Here is a 20,830-nt window from a genome sequence, read left to right on the forward strand (position 1 = left end):
AGAGGCATCTCTGTGGAAAACTAAGACAATACCTATAATCACAGCATCTGAATCAATGGCATCCGGTCTAGCAGGGAGGGCATAGAAACGGGCCTGGCCACCCCCTGATCTGCCTCCCCCTCTCGGGCGACCCCTAACTGACTGGGCTCCACCCCGAGCCGGCTGAGCGGGTGGTGAAGAGACTGGTGCTGATGTAGTAGACTGGTTCCTCTGCTGAGCCGGACCTCCCGTAAGGCGGGGACAATATCTCCTGATGTGGCCAAACTCTCCATACTCATAGCAACTCCCTGGTGCTGGTGCTGGGGACTTAAGGAAGCCTTGAGCACCGGGATAAATGGTAGAAGGACCTAGCATAGATGAGCCCTGACCCGATGGAGCACGGGAAGAACTATAAGCTAGGAGGGAACTGAGAGATGAATGGCCCTGCTGATAACCATGTGAACCATGGCCAGATGATGCACCACGGTAAACTGGGCGAGTCGTCTGAGCATGTCTGAAAGGACGATCCGTACTGTGGTGGAACTGCCCCAGAAGCAACACTGCTAAATCCACCATGTCCATAAGGCCTCTTGGCCTCCTCTCAACCCTCTCCTGACTGCGAACCATCTCAATATGACGAGTAATGTTGACAACCTCATCAAAAGTAGCACCAGACACTCTCTCTCTGGTTATAAGCAATCGCGGCTGAAAAGTGAGGCCATCTGTAAACCTCCTGATCCTCTCCCTGTCTGTGGGAACCAACCAGATAGCATGACGGGCCAACTCTGAGAATCACATCTCATACTACGTCACAGACATATCACCCTGACGAAGCTGCTCAAACTGTCTGCGCAGCTCCTCTCTGCGGGACTGAGGCACGAACTTCTCCAGGAATAGACCGGAGAACTGCTGCCATGTAAGGGTGTTGCGCGGACCGGCCTATGCCTCTCGTAAGCCTTCCACCAACTGAAGGCAGCCCCAGAGAATTGAAAAGGAGTGAACGAGACCCCACTGGCCTCTAGAATACCTGTTGTATGGAGTAGCCTCTGACATCTGTCCAAGAAACCCTATGCATCCTCTCCCTCGGTACCACTGAAAGATGGAGGTTGGAGTCTCCCAAACCTCTCCAATCTACACTGCTCATCCTCAGGCATAGCAGGAACCACATAGTCCTGAGCAGCTGCAATCGGCTGGGCTGGTGGTGCCCCCGGTGTCTAGAATCCATGTACCACCTGCTCTGGTGTGCGGGCAGCGGGAGTCTGAGTACCTCCCCCGGCCTGAGAAGTGGCTGATGCGACCGGAACAGAGACCGCCTGAGCAAGACTGATACACGTGGTCAGAATCTGAGCTAAGGCCTCCTAAAGGCCTGGAATCGGAATAGGCACAGGTGGTGCCTGAGCCGGTGCATCAACAACTGGAATCTGGTCCTGATCTGGGGCAACTGGTGGATCTGCAGGTACTGCCCCAGCTGTTGTACAGGCTGCGCCTCTGCTCCTACCGCGACCTAGGCCTCTCGCGGCCCTGGATGGTGGTACTGGTGGCTGTCCATCCTGCCCGGTAGTACGAGTCCTCACCTTCTGTGAGAGAATGGAACAACATATGTTTAGTTACTGGAATCAACAGATTCACACGACAGGAATTCAAGAAAGTGGAGTTTCCTAAGGGTTCTGTAGCCTCTCGAAGATAAGTACAAAAGTCTCCGTACCAATCCACAAGACTCTACTAAACCCGCTCATGACTCGTGAGACCTATGTAACCTAGGCTCTGATACCAACTTGTCACGACCCAAAACCTAACCCATCGTGATGGCGCCTATCGTAATACTAGGCAAGCCAACCTTTCCAAAACACTTTCAAAATTTAATAGAAATGAATTAAAACTTTTATAATAACTGGAGTTTTCATAAAAACGGGGGTAAAACCCAAATAAAACATAAGTGCAGAAAAATAGCCCAACATCGGGGTGTCACTAAGTCATGAGCATCTAATAACCAATCTAGAAAATAGAGTCTACTACAGTCTGTGCCAAATGCCAATACAAGAGAGATAAGATAACAAGAAAGGAGAAACAAGGACTGCAGACGCCGGCAACTACCTCGTAAGTCTCTGATAATCAGCCCGCGCACGAACTCAGCGACCGCTAGAACCGTACACACTTGGATCTGTACATGAAGTGTAGGGTATAGCATGAGTACAACCAACTCAGCAAGTAACAGAATTAAATAAGGAACTGAGAAACAGTGACGAACTATAATAATACAAATCATTTCAAAAGCTTTCAGTAAAGAGTGAACATGCTTTCAAATCCGGTGGTATAAGTCAAATTAGTTCGAGCTCAAGTAAAATAGATATGAATCTTCCAGAATTTCACAACGACATCAAATAGCAACTAAGTGCAACAATAAATAAAAGCAAGTACAACCTCTCAAGGCAGCAGTCATTCAACTCATCTCATCGGCTCATACTCTCAGCCCTCATTACACGCTTTCAATAGGTACCTGTGCTCACTAGGGGTGTACAGACTCCGGAGGGGCTCCTTCCAGCCCAAGCACTATATCGCTGCGGCGTGCAGCCCGGCCCAATCATATAAGTAGCCATAAGGCTCGTTGTGGCGTGCAACCCGATCCACAGTCCATAAGTAGCCATAAGGCTCGTTGCAGCGTGCAACCCGATCCATATACCCTCACATAGCTCACAACTCGGCACTCAGACCCTATCTTAGTCGCTAACCTCTCCAGCCCCTCGGGCTCACAGAATATCATAATAATCGGCCCAAACAGAGAATACAACAAATCTCAACAAGAAATGAGAGGGAATAGAGATATAACACACAAGTAAGATTGTGACTGAGTACAAGACATCAATTAGCAGTCAATTCAACAAGTATTCGACCGTTGCGAGTCCCAACAATGATATCATATGGCCTAAGCATGGTTTCTAACATGAAAGGCAGTCAATTACTCAAAGACAAGGAAAAACAAGTAATAACAATGGCTATTCGACTTTACAGTCTCACGGGACGGACCAAGTCACAATCCCTCACGGTGCGCGCTCACACGCCCATCACCTAGCATATGCGTCACCTCCAAACTCTCACATCATACCAATCCTCGGGGTTTCATACCCTTAAAACCAGATTTAAAGCTGTTACTTACCTCAACCGCACAGAAATCCTACTCCGCAATGCCCTTGCCCCTCGAATCAATCTCCAAACGCCCTGAATCTAGCCACAAGCAGTACGATATAATTAATGTAGGCTAAAAGAATCAATTCTACAAGAGAAACACGAAATTATAAGTAAAAATTCGAAATAGGCTCAAACCGGCCCCCAGGCCCACGTCTCGAAATCCGACAAAAAGTTATAAAATATGAACACCTATCCACTCACGAGTCCAACCATACAAGAATTACTCGAATCCAACCTCGAATCACCTTCCAAAACTTGAAATTTTAGCCTATGAAGTTTTTACCATTTTCCTCTAAATTTACAACTCAAATCCCTAATTAGACGATGGAGAAAGCCATAGATTCACGAAATTTAGACCAATCCGGGTTGGAATTACTTACCCTAACGTTTTCCTTGAAAATTCTTGAAAAATTGCCTCTCTCCCGAGCTTCTCAAGTCCAAAAATCGAAAATGAAAGTCCAACACCCGAGCTGGTGTTTTTCTGCCTAGAAATACCACAACTGCGGTCCTCTTGTCGCTTCTGCGACACCGCACTTGCGAAAATTCCATCGTAGGTGCGGATTTCACTTTAAAATCCTGACCTCGCTCCTGCGGCCCCCGGGAATCCATCGCACCTGCAGCCATCCTTCGCACCTATGCCCAGTTGCCCGCATCTGTGACCCTCGCAGGTGCGGGAAATATCTTCGCACATGCGGCTCCTGCCTAGCTCCTTCTTGGGCGCATCTGCGACTCCTTATTCATTTCTGCGAACTCGCACCTGCGGTTCCCACTTCGCAGGTGCGATTACACCAGTAGGAGCAGCTTCAACTGGATTTTCTTAACTCCCATCAAGCCGTTAACCACCCGAAATCACCCCGAGGCCTCAGGGACCTCAACCGATCATACCAACAAGTCATGAAACCCAATGCGAGCTTAGTCGAACCTTCGAATCACTCAAGACAACATCAAAATACCAATTACACCCGGATTCAAGCCTAAAGAACTTCTAAACTTTCAACTTCTACAAACGACACCGAAACCTATCAAACCACGTCTCATTGACCTCAAATTTTACACGCAAGTCAAAAATGACACCACGAACCTATTCCAACTTCTGAAAATCCAATCCGACCCCGATATTAAAATTTTTCACTACCGACCAAAATCGCCAAAGTTCCAACTTTCGCCAATTCAAGCCTAATTCTACTGCGGACCTCCAAATCACATTCTGGACGCACTCCTAAGTTCAAAATCACCTAACGAAACCATAAAAATTTAAATCCGAGGTCGTTTTCCCTCAAGTCGACATTCGGTCGACTTTTCCAACTTAAGCTTCCAATTAAGAGACTAAGTGTCTCAATTTACTCCAAAACCACTCCGGACCCGAACTAACCAACCCGATAGGACATAATACAGTTGAAAACACAAAAGAAGCAGAAATGGAAAAACAGGGCTATAACTCTCGAAACGACCGACCTGGATCGTTACATATAGGCATGAGGCAGAGTAGCCTCCAAGAAAGTCTTATGGGCCATGGCTTGGTCTTTATGGATCGACCAAGTTAGGAGAAGATTATCTAAATGGGCTAGCCCGATAACGTTGGGCCTTTATTTAAATCAATTTGATTAGATTTAAATAATTAATCCAATATATATTAGCCCATAATATTTATTTGAACAAAAATATATTTAATTTGAGAATAAATCTAAAAAATTTATAGATTTGAATTTATTACAATTTTGCATGCCTACCCATACCACTTCATATTTATTGTAATCATAGGAGATCAACAATAGACAAAACTATTTATTTTACAAGATTATAATTGTAAATAATACTAAGTGTGATATTACGTACATCAGCTTTGGAGGTAATCACGCACATTAATAGGACATTACAAGATTGGGTAACCTGGAGTCCTGGACTTACTTATCCTTGACCTTTGCTCCTAAATTTGGGTAATCACGCAAATTAGTGGCTTTTTCATCATTATAAATAGGAATGTTTACATAAATAGCCAACGAACTTATTGTTTACTTTTCTAGCACTGTACATAAACTATTCATTGATTATATATTATTGTATGCATATTATACATATATTATATATTAGTCGGCTATATTTAGCTTAGGCGGTTAAATGGATTATTATTTAAATTAATTCTTCCCGTAAATAAACTTCAAAGTCAATTCCTTCCCCTTTCCCCCGTGAAGTCTTCTTGATGTATGACCCAAAGAGAATTGAGAAGGGCATAAAATGTCAAACGAAAGAGTGGGTCCAATCACCAATGTGGGAGTGGGAGGTAAATATAATTGTTCAAACTAGATGGGGGTCTTGTAACTATCATAAACAAGAGGGTGGATACAACAAATACGCAATTTCTCGGTTTGCCCCTCAACGCATTCCTCGGTTTGCGAGACAGAAACTGGATATTATTAGAGCCTAATTTGCGATAATAGGATAAAAAGAAAATAAAAAAGAATCAAGAAAAGGAAAAAGAAAGTGTTGATCAGAAAAAATACCTTTAGCCTCTTTTCTCTGCTGTATCTTTCAGGTAGGTATCTATCTGATCTCACCATTAAATTTCCACTAGACCCTGAATCTGAAGCAGAAAAAATCAATTGAAGTAGTTGCTGTAAGGTAAAAAGCTAAAGGGGTTTTAATCTTTAATCATTTTTCTCATTCTATTCCTTTGAAATTTGTTATATTTCCTTAGTCTATCAGTTTTTGGCTTTTGTGATGCTACTTCTGATGACCCTTTTGAGCTGAAAATGACTCAATTTTCAAGAATTGAGGAATCCACTTGAAAAAGTATTAAAGATAGTGTTTTACGATACCCACAATGCTAATTTTCAAGACTCTTCCCTGATTAAAGTGGAAACACAAGAAAACTAAGGATGGGTGTTGTATTTGTAGCTCTTTAAAAGTTGGGAGCTTTTTGGGTATTTTCAAATATTTGTTTCTTAAATCCATTTTCCGTGAATTGTTCGTTAGATTGTTAATTTGTTTGTTTGTTTTGTTTTGTGTGTTTGTATGTGTGTCCTATGCCTTCAGTGTGACCTTAAGTCATTTAAACTTCTGAATAGGGAATTTATTTGGTCAGGACCTTACAATGTTTTTGAGTGTTAAATGGCAGCTCAGCGCACTAAGCTCCCGCTATGTGCGAGATCATGGGAATGGCCAGATCACATTTGGTCTAGTGGAATGGCCGGATCCCATTTTACTGTACACAACCTTACCTTGCTTATCTGGCTGTTTTCACTTTCCACAGCTTGAATATGTGACCTCCTAGTCATACGGCAGTAACTCTTACAAAGTTTGGTTTATTACATGGATAGAGATGGATTAATCAATGTCTATGGACTTTTCGGGGTCATTTGGTTCAGTTCTGGGATATCCCAATTTGATTATAGTTTTGGGATATCCCATTGGATTATCTATCCCACCTCCTATAGGGGATAGCTAATTGCACCATTTTGGTATAAAATCAGTATTAGCTGATACCCACAGCCAAACATGGGATAACTATAATCCCAAATTTTAAACCGGGATTAATATCCTTATCCTGGTAATCAAATAATGCTGCGATGCGTGCTCCAATATAAGTTAAGGAAAATAATTTACACTTACCATTTAAAAAAAGGTCAAGGAAGATATTTGTAAAACATCTTGCCATAGAGTTCCATGCACGCACGATTGCAAATTTTGTCAATGTTCTTTCAAACTGCCATTTTCCCCAACTGGTGTTTTGGGAAAGGTAGAACTTAGAAGCATTGGCAAAATACATTGCTCCTCTTTTGGGAAGGGAAATAGATGGGATTTCACAAGGTTCTTTGAAAGTGACATTAGGTGAATGAGAAGAGAGATTTATTGCTTTCTAATTTGTATACCATTGGCACTGCTTATGTATTTAAGCACCGTGCCAATTGGTAGTCAAATACTATATTTTCTTGCCTTTTAAAATTTTCTAGCATGGTATTGGATCTAGATAGTGTCAATCCAGATGGCTCTGCTAAAGCCTAAGGTGGTAGAGCTTTTACTTTGTTGATAAGTATATATAAGGGGAAAACAGATTAAGTGAAAATGAGCTGAGTCGGAATTCTTCTCTTAATTCATTGATGTTCGTATTTTCCTGTAAATCCTCGTTGTGCAAAATATTCATTTACTGCCTTATGGTCAAACTGCTGGATTACCTACTTTGCTATAGGGCTAATTCATTCTCTTCAGATCAGTTGGCTTGAGACGGGAAGAAGTGGCATGTCAATTATTCTTTGTTTGGTAAACCTGTGTTATTTGTGGAAAAGATTTGTATAACTTTGTGAGCCTTTTGCAGGTTATTCCATCAAGATGAAACCTGTTTGCCCTTTTGTTAGAGCTTCCAGACCTGATGACACTTCTACTAAGAAGCCTGGTGAAAACCAAAATAAACAGCCGGCTAGTCAGGAGAGCAAGCCTAAGCAAGAGTCTAGGGAATCTGCAATTGTGTCACCTAAATGCCCCTTTGGATATGGCCAGGAGAGCAAGCCTAAAGAAGCGTCTGGAGAATCTGCAGTTGTGTCACCTCAATGCCCCTTTGGATATGGCCAGGAGAACAAGGCTAAACAAGAGTCTGGAGAATCTGCAACTGTGTCACCTAAATGCCCCTTTGGATATGATTCTCAAGCATTTAAGCTGGGTCCTTTTAGCTGCATGATTTGTCAGGCACTTCTTTATGATTGCAGCAGATGTGTGCCCTGTTCTCATGTATTCTGCAAGTAAGTGAAAATTGAGGCCTCTTACTATCTTTCTACTTCCATGCATGCATGTCATTTCCCTCTTTAAAATCAAGAAAGGGAATTTTTTTTATCTGGTCACTTTTCAATACTGCTGCCTGATGGTTATTGTTTGGTAAAACAGAGCATGTCTCTTGCGCTTTAAGGACTGTCCTTTATGTGGGGCTGATATCGAAAAGATAGAGAGTGATATGAATCTTCAGAATGTTGTTGATCGCTTTATTGAAGGGCATGCGAGGATTAAGAGGTCTCAGGTTAATGGTGACGAAAAAGAAGCAGAAGAGAGAAAAACTGTTATGTACGAGGATGTATCACTAGAACGGGGAGCTTTCCTGGTGCAACAAGCCATGCGGGTAACTTTTAAATATCTTGTCATTCTCTAGAGTGAAATAGCTTGACATTTCTTCACCAGTTACTAAGCTGATATTATCCTGTTGTTTCTCTTTCCTGCAAGCTCTGACGTTTAGCTAGTGAATTGTTTCACCACTTCGGGTAACTGTTGGCTTTTTAACCTGCAGGCTTTTCGTGCCAAAAATATCGACAGTGCAAAATCAAGACTTACTATGTGCGCAGATGATATTCGAGGACAGCTAGAAAGGCTGGGAAATACATCCGAGTTGTGCTCACAGCTTGGAGCGGTCCTTGGTATGCTTGGTGATTGCTGGTGTGTCCTTATCCTCGTTATCAACTTTACCCTTTCTTTGGTCATTTAACAAGATCTTCTAGTGATCATGGGTAGCAAAGCTTTAACCGTTCTTTAGAAGTTTTGCACTTTAAAAAGAAAAGTAACTTGAGTTGTACTGCAGTCGAGCAACAGGGGATGCTGCATCTGCAGTCACTTACTTTGAAGAGAGTGTCAATTTCCTTGTGAAAGTGCCCAAAGATGATTTAGAGGTAATTGTCGTGAATTGATATGTACTTTTATCCGTATATGTAATCTGAGCTCTCTAACTCTAAAGCATGATGATAGATCATATACTTCCTCATACATGACTGTTTTCCTTAATTCCTTGCGGATGTTTGCAGATCACACATACTCTTTCTGTTTCGCTTAATAAAATTGGAGATCTTAAGTACTATGATGATGATTTAGAAGCTGCAAGATCACATTACTTTAAGGCGTTGGATGTTCGCCGCAATGCCATCAAACAACAGTCTGCACCATCTCAGGTTAGCAAAACTTTTTGTTTTGATGAGCACAGCCAAACAATAATGTGATTTTGGAAGTGTATTTATTTGTCAAAGAACCTGTATGACGTGGGATATCACAAATAATCATATTATGCCCCACAAAATGTGGCATCTTTAGACATCTGAAGTTTCTTTAGGCATCTTTTCAATTCTTTACATCTAGTGGTCTTCCCGTTGAAGTATTGAACAACCCCACCTCTTTCTGCATATATTTGGTCGTTGAGCTGTTACCGGCTGAAGGTTTCTGGTGCTGAGAGGGGAATGACCACGATATGTCTTTTCTGATTCTTTTTTATTTTTTTTTATTTTAAAGGTTAAAAGGGGAAATAACTGTAAATTGTGAGGTTGCTGTTCGAGCTATGTATGAGCTATTGCTGTCTGAAGTTTGGGGAGTGTGGGGTCGATGATGCATTTTTGTTCTTTTGAGCAGAAGGGCAAGATGGTTGCCCAGATCTGAAATTCATGTGAAAGCTCTGCATGAGCTGTGTGTGGCTCAGGCCCTGCTGGTGCTGGTGGTAGATGTACATAAATCATCTCTGATGGTTGTCTCAGTTGGAGACATGCAGTTGGACCTTGATAACACGACGGCTCTTTCTTTGCCAGAGGACCTAAAAGAACTTCAATTATCATTTATCAGTAAAAGAACTTCATTTATGTGCTCTCTTGCAGGTGGCAATTGATGATAATTATATCTGGATAACATGGTTTTGCTACTGTTAAATGAAGTTTCACGCATTTGATATTGATTGGGATTAGTCAAGTATTAGTAGCAGCACTAAGAACAACAAAATCTCGCACTTATTCATTCACCGATAAGTATATAATCTGACTAGAAAGCCTTAGCAGACATGAATCTGATATAAATATAATTATAATAACTAAATGTTCATCTGAATTAGTTGGCATTGTCTATACGAACTCATAGGTCCCATTACGTTTTTTTATTAGCTAATTCCGCATTGACTCCGAGAGGTTGCAGGTCTTTTAGGTAACTTCCATTAGGGGAAGAAAACGTAGAGAATGGGAGGTTGCACCGCTAGTTCTTTTGTGGGTATTATGGAAGAGAAATAGGAGAATATTTGATGAGGTTGAAAACGATTTTGTACATTTGAGGAATAGCCTTTTGTCTTTAATTGCTTTTTGGTGCGCCCTTAAGATTCCTGTTTTATGGATGACTGGGTGTCTTTTGTAGAGAGTCATATTTTGTTGTAGGTTCTCTATCATTTGGTATACCTCTGGTATACGGGAGTTCTTCCCAATGTCAATAAAATTATTACCTTATTTTAAAAAGAAATTCCATTAGTGTCATTTTAGGTCTGCTTCATCCCCTTTTAGCACCTTCAGTCATCATAGTGTAGCACCTATGGAGCGGTGCATTTCGACATAACCATCTCAATCTTCTCTTGCTTTTTCCCCTGTTTGTGTTATTTGGGATCTTTGGATATGATCATTTATAGTCGTTCAATATTTTTTAACCGCTCATCCATCTTAATATCCCCATTTTTGCGAAACTCATTATGTAGATATGTTTGTCTTTAGTGACCCAACAATTAGCTCCTATATGACGTTAGTAATCTCAGAATTGTTCTAACTTCTACAGGATATGATCATTTATAGTCATTCAATACCGCTCATCCATCTTAATATCCCCATTTTTGCGAAACTCATTATGTAGATATGTTTGTCTTTAGCAACCCAACAATTAGCTCCAACAATTTCCCATTTTTGGAAATTTGAGTTTTATATAGTTATCGCAATTCTGTTTTATGTCACTTCACCATCTTTCTTCTTATGGAAGCTAAACTTGCAATTCATATATTCTATCCTACCTTTATCATCGTGAAAAGTTTACTGTCTAGAGTACTTCATAATTCCTGCTATTCATTGACTTCCTCAGTAGTTTCGTCAATTAACAAATTACATCTACTAACTACCCGTTAGCTCATCTGTAACTAAAGTAAGCAAACACATGCTCAAAGTAGGTTTTAGGTGATTGGACTGTGATTGCAAAGGATATTTCTTACAGTTAAGCTGAATAAATACTCTTCATCAACCAAAAAAAAAAAAGTTGAATAAATGATATAATGCTCTTAGTAGGTTGAGGTACAAAAGTGAAGTCCTAAACTGATCTTGGCTGATTGCCCCTAATAGGGGAGAATGAAGTCTCTAATTGTCATGTGTATCATGTGGTGTTTTGAGAAAGGGTGATATATGAAGAATATCAACTTTTTTTAGTCGGAAGCTTCTCATATGATATGGTAAAGAAAACAGTTAACTGATTTCTGAATTGCTGCATTTGAGGGAGGCAAGAAAACATAGTTTGGCAGGTCTTCTGAATCTTGTGATGAGATATATGTCTAGAGATTATCTAAAGATCTTCATTTATGATGTTGGGAAAGCTGAAATAAAAGAGCTGTCATTTGTACAAAGCTGTTTTTGTCTCCATGAGAAAATTGTACTCAGATTATCTCTTTACTGTTCTTTATAATGGATGAGAAAGACGCAAAATGGTGACACCTTACCATTGATTGAGCTTATGGGGACCATCTAAGTGAAATGATCTGATTTACATAGTCATCTATTGGTTGACATGGGCAGGTGAATAGGCCAAAAAAGGTTTAATTTAACTAATGAAAAAGAAAACTATGAGTCAGCTTAGTGAATTCCTCTCTTTGGTTCCTATTAGAACGCAAACTATTCAGAATTGTTTTTGGTAACTGCCTTGATATGATCTTGTATCATTAACTTTTGTCTAGAGAGTGTTTTTGTGATACACGAGAACCAAGATAGAGCCATACTTTATCTAAAAAATAATCAAGATTCCACTATGATGGCCGGGGAACCGAGATAGAGCCATGAGCTAGAAATCATGGAAACCTACTTTTGGGCTACATGTTTCCGTACAAATATGGACACCAATCAAACACTACCGGGACATGCTTAAGACTAAATTTTATGAATTTGATAAATCTTGTAATCCATCTAGGACATATCACTGTACCAAAAACACAAATTATTTAACATACAAAAATCCTAAATCATTCATCCGTATCCTTGAATAACATACAGGAATCCATATATGCCTTTATTCTAGAACGCCTAATTGATATTGAACAGGAGGAAGCAATTCCTGATCCCTAGCTACAAATTAAAAGTAAATTTTCCTTAGATTTTTGAACCCACCAATGAAACTTGGAATGATCCTTTTCATGCTATTTCAGCAAGATGTCGCGAGTTGGAGACCTATCTGATGACTAAGTCTGGTATTTAAGTGGAGAAGGTTTGAGGGACAAGCAATTATCCACAGAGTTTCGAAGCTGGATTTGTCCGTTTTCAAATATAAATTCTTTTAACAGCAAAGATTCTGAGTTTAATATGCTCCTCACAGGCTATTGAAACCCATGTTGAGAAGCCTCCATTTCCACAAGCCCTTTAACTCAGATTGTAACTTTTGTGGACCCAACAAGTTAATTCCTTTCCAGAACCAGAATTCAGCTTTCTCCACATCCCAAATATACACAAGGAAGTTTTGACCGCCATTTCATTACACTAATAGAACCCTATGTTCAATCAGGCTTTTACAGCTGCATTTCGGCTATATGGCTTTCCCATTCTTTAGCTTCTTCATCTGACATTTGGCTTTGATCATACGGGAGCTGCTTAAGTTGTTTAAAATCACTTCTATTCCTCAATAACTTTCATCTGCTTTTCAATAACAACCCTCTGTTTGGTACTTTGGCTACATTTGTCGATTCAGTGATGTGTTGGTTAAAAAGGAATAAAAAGAAATGGATGAGAAGAAGAGCGAGAATAGGGAAAATTAGATAAAAATGGAGAATATAATCGGGGCGTCTGAGAGAAATTTTATACTGCAAGGGTATCTGATTTGACATGTTTGCCCTACTCTCAATATAAGGGTCTTCAGAGAGCTTTAATCTTCAGCATACTTAATTCTTCTGGCATGCTTGTGCTGGAAAAAGTTGTTCTACTTTGCCATCCTTTATGAGGGGTAAATGATCTTTATGTTGAATAGGACAAGTTTTGGCGAGTTCTTTCTCTTCTTTAAAATTTAGTTTAATTTAGGAAAATTCAGTACTTTTTATGTGCAAAAACAAGAGATGCTGATTTTCTTGCAGACTTTATTCCCTTTTTTCTTTGGTCAAAAATCTTGCTTCACTTAACTCTCTTTCATAATTTCATACCACAGATCATCGATGTAGCTACTTCCCTTGCAAAAGTTGCTGATGTTGATCGGAATCTTGGGAATGAGGATGCAGCAATCGATGGATTTGAAGAAGCCATAAAAATGTTACAGTCGCTAGAACTAAATCCTGAAGAAGTTAGCCTTGAACAAAGGGTATCACTCATTTCTTCTTCATTTAATCCTTTTCGCGTTCGCTTTGAAACCCCGCTTTGAATATAGTCAGCGAAATGATTGTGCTGTTTCTCTGCTTGCTTGCAGCGGCTGTCTGTCCTCCAGTTCCTGAACAGCCAGATGGAAAAGAAACAAGCTGTTTCAAGTGCCTGAATTAAGTCTTTTTCCAATATATCATCAAGGATAAACTGCTTGTGCTTTTGCTTGTTAACTTTCCTGCTACTTTAAAGTCTATATATATATATATATTGCAACTTTAGTTTAGAGGCAATCTCAGATACATTTCATCAGTGTGTAAATGCATCTTAAGTGATACGTTCCGACAGATTCCCAACTGCTATACCAGTGGCAAGTCAATTACAGTTTTCAATACCCCATATCACAATATCGATGGACTATCGTTTTCTCTTCTTTTGTTTTTTAAATAAAATTTTTGGAGCAAATATTGATTCTTTCAGTTTCAGTAGTTAAATCTGGTGGTGCCTTGAGCTACTTGTAGCTAAATGGACAATTAGAATAAACTTTATTCTAAAAATCAAGTTCTAGTTAAATTGTCTTCTCTAGGAAGGAGGCAGGACTTGAGCAAACCGATATAGAATTTATTCCTGAGTTTGTGTACTCTTACCCGACTTATTTTTCTCTTTTTTTGTTTAAAATCATTTTTCAAGAGATAATTTCATTAACAAACCCCAAAAAAAAAAGAAAAAATAGTGAACACAAAACATATGAGCAAAAGGGCTATTAGCTCAGTGGCAGAACACGTCCCTACCTATTTATTTTTCTACCATCAAACTAATTATATTTCCTACCCATAGTAGTTTTATGGGGGAATTTTCTCTTTTTTCCCCATTTCTCTTTTATTTCTATGCTTCTTTTCTTTCTTTTCTCCTTTTCTTCTTTCTCGTTTTCCTCTTATTTTTTTCTCTTTTCTCCTTTCTATTCATTTATTTTTACCCAAATCGTATTATTGTTATTTTTACCATAACTTATTTCACACTCAATTTTGATTCCTTCTTTATTTTTTTTTCTTTTTATTTTTTTTCTTTATTTCTTGTTCCTTTTCTAATTCCATTTAACTCTTTTTTTTCTTTTTTCTTTCTTTATTTCTTGTTCCTTTTCTAAGAATCAACACGTGATTTTCATGCAAACCTTGATCTCATTCCCTACAAATATCAGTACACACTCTACCATTAGCACACAACCAATTATGGAGCAAGAAAACATAATCTACGGCCACCAAATCTCTATATATACTAGTTAGAATAGAAATGATAATAAAATATTGGGAAATGCAATAAAAGTATAAGTAGCAAAAAAGACTAGTAGTAACATATGATACCAATATGGTATACATGTATACCAACATGGTATATGATTGCTCTAGACTATTCCTACAACTATCTGCGACTATACTACTATACCAAAACATTAAAGGATGCAATAAAAGTATGAGAAAATTACATGCTCACATTGCAAGCTAAATATTCGCAAAGCAACTTGCTCATTCCGTATACTAACAGGGTATATAGTTGTATGGGGTTGTTCCAACAATTGCCTATAACTATAAAAACTATTACATAATACACATAATCTATGTCCGTCGGCACAAAAAAATTCCAGCACTACAAATCATGTTCATATAAATAATTTCAGAATAGAATTCACTTAAAAATGCAGCTAAAACAACCAAAAAAATATTCAGACTACCATATGATGCCAATATGACATATAACTATACGAACATGATATACAATTTTAATTCCTAATTCCCGGCAACTATATGACTATACTACTATTACATAACACACATGCATATAGAGAAAAATAAAAAAAAATGTACCACATATTAATATAATAAAGTATTTCAAGATATTGTACTATATTACTATTATTAAAAAAAATCAAATAGCGTATCAATTAAATGAAGCTAATACAACCAAAAAAAGATTCAACTAGCATATGATACCAATATAGTATATAGCTATACTAATAGGGTATATAGTTGTACGAGGTCGTTCCAACAACTGCATATAACTATAAAAACTATTACATATACACAAAATCTATGTCCATAGGTACAAGAAAATCCAACACAGCAAAACATGATCATATAAATCATTTCATAATAGAATTCACTTAAAAATGCAGCTAAAACAATCAAAAAATATTCCAACTACCATATGATACCAATATGACATATAATTATACCAATAGGGTATACAGTTTTACCAATTAATTCTAGGCAACTATATATGACTATACTACTATTACATAATACACATGCATTAAGAGAAAATTAAAAAATAGTGTACCACATATTAATATAATAATATATTTCAAGATATTGTACTATAATACTATTATATAAACCAAACGCTTAAAGAAAAAAATCAAAATGATTACATAATACACATGCATAAAGGAAAATTAAAAAAATTCAAGATACTGTACTATTATACTATTACTAAAGAAAAATCAAATAGTGTACCAATTAAATGTAGCTAATACAACCAAAAAAGGTTCCAACTAACATATGATACCAGTATAGTATATAGCTATGCCAACAGGGTATACAGTTGTACGCAAAGAGTTTAAATTTTTTTTAATTCAATTATTAAACACTCATTAGTTCTCTATGATACCCACGTGATATATATCATATGACGTTAGGATATCTTAGAGGACTGGTTCATTTTGCTTAAATTTAATATTTTAATTTTATAATATTCTTAGAAAATTTTACTTGTGAAAAAAATAAAAAAATAGATTCATATTTTAGATATAAATATAAAATATCTTTTGCGAAGTTCATACTGATTTGCTTAGCTTATCATCGAACCATATCAAATTTCAAGCACCGAAATCACAATTAAATTTTAAAAAATGACTCGAACAATGACAAAGAGTTACGAGAAAATATGAAATTTGTAGGGAGGGAGAGAGCATTTTGTGGCGATGAAAGGCATTCAATAGGTGATAATTTCATTCAACAAAAGAAAATTAAACTACATGCACGTAATGAGTTAATTGAATCGTAATTTGTACATATTGAGTAAACCTCTTTTGTTGTATACACAAAATCATCACATAATAAATAATTTAACTTAGAAAAATAAAAGCAACAACAAAGAGCGGAAATTGACGAAGAGAGAAATGAAACTATTTCTTACCTTGGATTGAAACAAGGGGAATTTATGGGGATTACCTATTAAACTTAAACTAATTATCCGGTTTTACCTATTTGAATAGTAATTACTAAATATACCTATTCCATATAAAATTATTACCCGTCTAGCCATAAAAGAAGTCTCTAAAGGCTTCAGGGGAAATAAATATATACCCAACCCACGCTTAATCTCCCTTGTTTCAGGGAGAATTTACGGGGACTGCCTATTAAACTTAAACTAATTATCCCGTTTTACCTATTTAAATATTAATTACTAACTATACCTATTCCATATAAAATTATTACCCGTCGAGCCATAAAGGAAGTCTCTAAAGACTTCAAGGGAAATGAGCATATACCCAACCCACACTTAATCTTCCTTGTTTCATGGGTGAATGACATAGTTACCCACAAAAATAAAACTATTTACCCTTACCTACCTATTTATTTTTCTACCCATCAAACTAATTACATTTCCTACCCATAGTAGTTTTTTTGGGGAATTTTCTCTTTTTTCTCCAATTCTTTTTTATTTCTATGCTTCTTTTCTTTCTTTTCTCCTTTTCTTTTTTCTCGTTCTCTTCTTATGTTTTTCTTTTTTCTCTTTTTCTATTCATTTTATTTTTGCCCAAATCATATTATTATTATTTTTACCATAACTTATTTCACACTCAATTTTGATTCCTTCTTTATTTTTTTTCTTTATTTCTTGTTCCTTTTCTAATTCCATTTAACTCTTTTTTTTCTTTTATTTTCTTTATTTCTTGTTCCTTTCTAAGAATCAACACGTGATTTTCATGCAAACCTTGATCTCCTTCCCTACAAATATCAGTACACACTCTACCATTAGCAGTAACAGAACCAGTTATGGAGCAAGAAAACATAATCTACGGCCACCAAATCTCTATATATACTAGTTAGAATAGAAATGATAATAAAATATTAGAAAATGCAATAAAAGTATAAGTATCAAAAAAGACTTGTAGTACCATATGATACCAATATGGTATACATGTATACCAACATGGTATATGATTGCTCTAGAATATTGCTACAACTATCTGCGACTATACTAATGTACCAAAACATTAAATGATGCAATAAAAGTATGAGAAAATTACATGCTCATATTGCAAGCTAAATATTCGCAAAGCAACTTGCTCATTCCGTATACAAACAGGGTATATAGTTGTATGAGGTCGTTCCAATAATTGCCTATAACTATAAAAACTATTACATAATACACATAATCTATGTCCATCGGCACATAATACAAATTCCAACATTGCTTATCATGTTCATATAAATAATTTCATAATAGAATTCACTTAATAATGCTGCTAAAACAACCAAAAAAGTTTTTAAACTACCATATGATGCTAATATGATATATAATTATACCAACATGGTATATAGTTTTACTTGTTAATTTCCGGCAACTATATGACTATACTACTATTACATAACACACATGCATATAGAGAAAAATAAAAAAATAGTGTACCACATATTAATATAATAAAGTATTTCAAGATATTATACTATATTACTATTATTAAAAGAAAATCAAATAGTGTACCAATTAAATGCAGCTAATACAACCAAAAAAGGATTCAACTAGCATATGATACCAATATATTATATAGCTATACTAATAGGGTATATAGTTGTATGAGGTCGTTCCAACAACTGCATATAACTATAAAAATTATTACATAATACACAAAATCTATGTCCATAGGTATAAAAAAATTCAACACAGCAAAACATGATCATATAGATCATTTCAGAATAGAATTCACTTAAAAATACAACTAAAACAATCGAAAAATATTTCAACTAACATATGATACCAATATGACATATAATTATACCAATAGGGTATACAATTTTGCCAATTAATTCTAGGCAACTATATATGACTATACTACTATTACATAATACACATGCATTAAGAGAAAATCAAAAAATAGTGTACCACATATTAATATAATAATATATTTCAAGATATTGTACTATAATACTATTATATAAACCAAACGCATAAAGAAAAAATCAAAATGATTACATAATACACATGCATAAAGGAAAATTTAAAAAATTCAAGATACTGTACTATTATACTATTACTAAAGAAAAATCAAACAGTGTACCAATTAAATGTAGCTAATACAACCAAAAAAGGTTCCAACTAACATATGATACCAGTATAGTATATAGCTATACCAATAAGGTATATAACAACAACAACAACAACCCAGTAAAATTCCATTAATGGGGTCTGGGGAGGGTAGTGTGTATGCAAACCTTACCCCTACCCCAAAGGAGTAGAGAGGTTATTTCTGAAAGACCCTCGGCTCAAGAAAACAAAAAGACAAAAGGATAAAAGGAGACAATATTAGTATCACCACAGCAATCATAGGAAAAATAGGAACAACATGAAATACAGAAGAAAGATGTAAAGCAAAAGCGATAGCTAGTAAATTGGACATGCACTGAAAAGCGAAGTAGTAAAACACAATATTGTCACTAGCTATCTTAGACAAAAACCCTACCTGGCTAGTCCCACAATGGTACGAAGTAAGTCAAGACTCAACTACATCTTAACCTACAACTCTAATACTCGACCTCCACATCTTCCTATCAAGTGTCATGTCCTCGAAAATCTGGAGCCTCGCCATATCCTGTCTGATCACCTCTCCCCAATACTTCTTAGGCCGCCCTCTACCTCTTCTCGTGCCCTCCACAACCAGCCGCTCACACCTCCGTACCGGAGTATCTAGGCTTCTCATTTGAACATGTCTGAACCATCTAAGCCTCGCTTCCCGCATCTTATCATCAATGGGAGCCACGTGCACCTTCTCCCAAATAACATCATTCCTAATCTTATCTATCCTAGTGTGCCCGCACATCCACCTCAACATCCTCATTTCTGCTACTTTCATCTTCTGGATATGTGAGTTCTTAACGGGCCAACACTCAGCCCCATACATCATGGCCAGTCTAACCACCGCTTTATAGAACTTACCTTTGAGTATTGGTGGCACTCTCTGGTCACACAGGACTCCAGATGCTAACCTCCACTTCATCCATCCTACCCCAATATGGTGTGTGACATCCTCGTCGATCTACCCTCCCCCTGGATAACCGAACCAAGGTACTTGAAGCTGCCTCTACTCGGGATGACCTGTGATTCAAGCCTCACATCCACGCCCACTTCCCCCGGCTCAGCGCTGAACTTACACTCCAAGGTATACAGTTGTATGCAAAGAGTTTAATTTTTTTAAATTCAATTATTAAACACTCATTAGTTCTCTATGATACACACATGATATATATCATATGACGTTAGGATATCTTAGAGGACTGGTTTATTCCTTCAAAAAATACTTTAGCTTAAATTTAATATTTGAATTTTTATAATATTCTTAGAAAATTTTACTTGTGAAAAAATAAAAAAAATAGATTCATATTTTAGATATAAATATAAAGTATCTTTTGCGAAGTTCATACTGATTTGCTTAGCTTATCATTGAACCATATCAAATTTCAAGCACCGAAATCACAATCAAATTTTAAAAAATGACTCGAACAATGACAAAGAGTTACGAGAAAATATGAAATTTGTAGGGAGGGAGAGAGCATTTTGTGGCAATGAAAGGCATTCAATAGGTGATAATTTTATTCAACAAGAGAAAATTAAACTACATGCACGTAGTGAGTTAATTGAATCGTAATTTGTATATATTTAGCAAACCTCTTTTGTTGTATACACAAAATCATCACATAATAAACAATTTAACTTATGAAAATAAAAGCAAGAACAAAGAGAGGAAATTGACAAAGAGAGAAATGAAAATGTTTCTTACCTTGGATTGAAATAAGGAAGATTAAGCATGGGTTGGATAAATGTTCATTTCCCCCGAAGCCTTTAGAGACTTCCTTTATGGCTAGACGGGTAATAGTTTTATATGAAATAGGTATATTTAGTAATTACTATTCAAATAGGTAAAATCGGGTAATTAGTTTAAAGTTTAATAAGTAGTCCCCGTAAATCCCCCCCGAAAGAAGGAAGATTAAGTGTGGGTTGGGTATATATTCATTTCCTCTGAAGCTTTTAGAGACTTCCTTTATAGCTAGACGGGTAATAGTTTTATATGGAATAGGTATATTTAGTAATTA

The 20,830-nt window shown here is 37.0% G+C and overlaps 1 protein-coding gene across 4 annotated transcripts; it reads left to right on the forward strand.

The window, feature by feature from the left end:
• Positions 1–5,560: 5,560 nt before the first annotated feature.
• Positions 5,561–13,854, forward strand: LOC107787735 (protein NCA1). 4 transcript variants are annotated; one of them, XM_016609348.2, is made up of 8 exons: positions 5,561–5,698; positions 7,478–7,898; positions 8,041–8,269; positions 8,435–8,580; positions 8,723–8,810; positions 8,943–9,086; positions 13,315–13,464; positions 13,570–13,854. In XM_016609348.2, exons 2-8 carry the CDS (start codon positions 7,492–7,494, stop codon positions 13,633–13,635), a joined length of 1,230 nt encoding a protein of 409 aa, XP_016464834.2. In that variant the 5' UTR covers positions 5,561–5,698; positions 7,478–7,491; the 3' UTR covers positions 13,636–13,854. The 4 variants fall into 4 exon arrangements, 3 of the variants coding, with proteins under 3 accessions (XP_016464834.2, XP_016464833.2, XP_016464836.2); XM_016609347.2 differs by having other exon boundaries at positions 5,598–5,784; XR_012708941.1 differs by having other exon boundaries at positions 5,603–5,784; positions 9,421–13,464.
• Positions 13,855–20,830: the final 6,976 nt, after the last annotated feature.

This window comes from Nicotiana tabacum, chromosome 4 (genome assembly GCF_000715075.1).
Source record: "Nicotiana tabacum cultivar K326 chromosome 4, ASM71507v2, whole genome shotgun sequence".
NCBI classification, from domain to species: Eukaryota; Viridiplantae; Streptophyta; class Magnoliopsida; order Solanales; family Solanaceae; genus Nicotiana; species Nicotiana tabacum.

Bases quoted from the DNA above. Each gene is read 5' to 3' on its own strand.
- LOC107787735 (XM_016609348.2), top strand. From the start codon at position 7,492: ATGAAACCTGTTTGCCCTTTTGTTAGAGCTTCCAGACCTGATGACACT. The intron at 7,899-8,040 runs GTAAGTGAAAAT...TTGGTAAAACAG, and splicing joins TGTTCTCATGTATTCTGCAA to AGCATGTCTCTTGCGCTTTA. The intron at 13,465-13,569 runs GTATCACTCATT...GCTTGCTTGCAG, and splicing joins AAGTTAGCCTTGAACAAAGG to CGGCTGTCTGTCCTCCAGTT.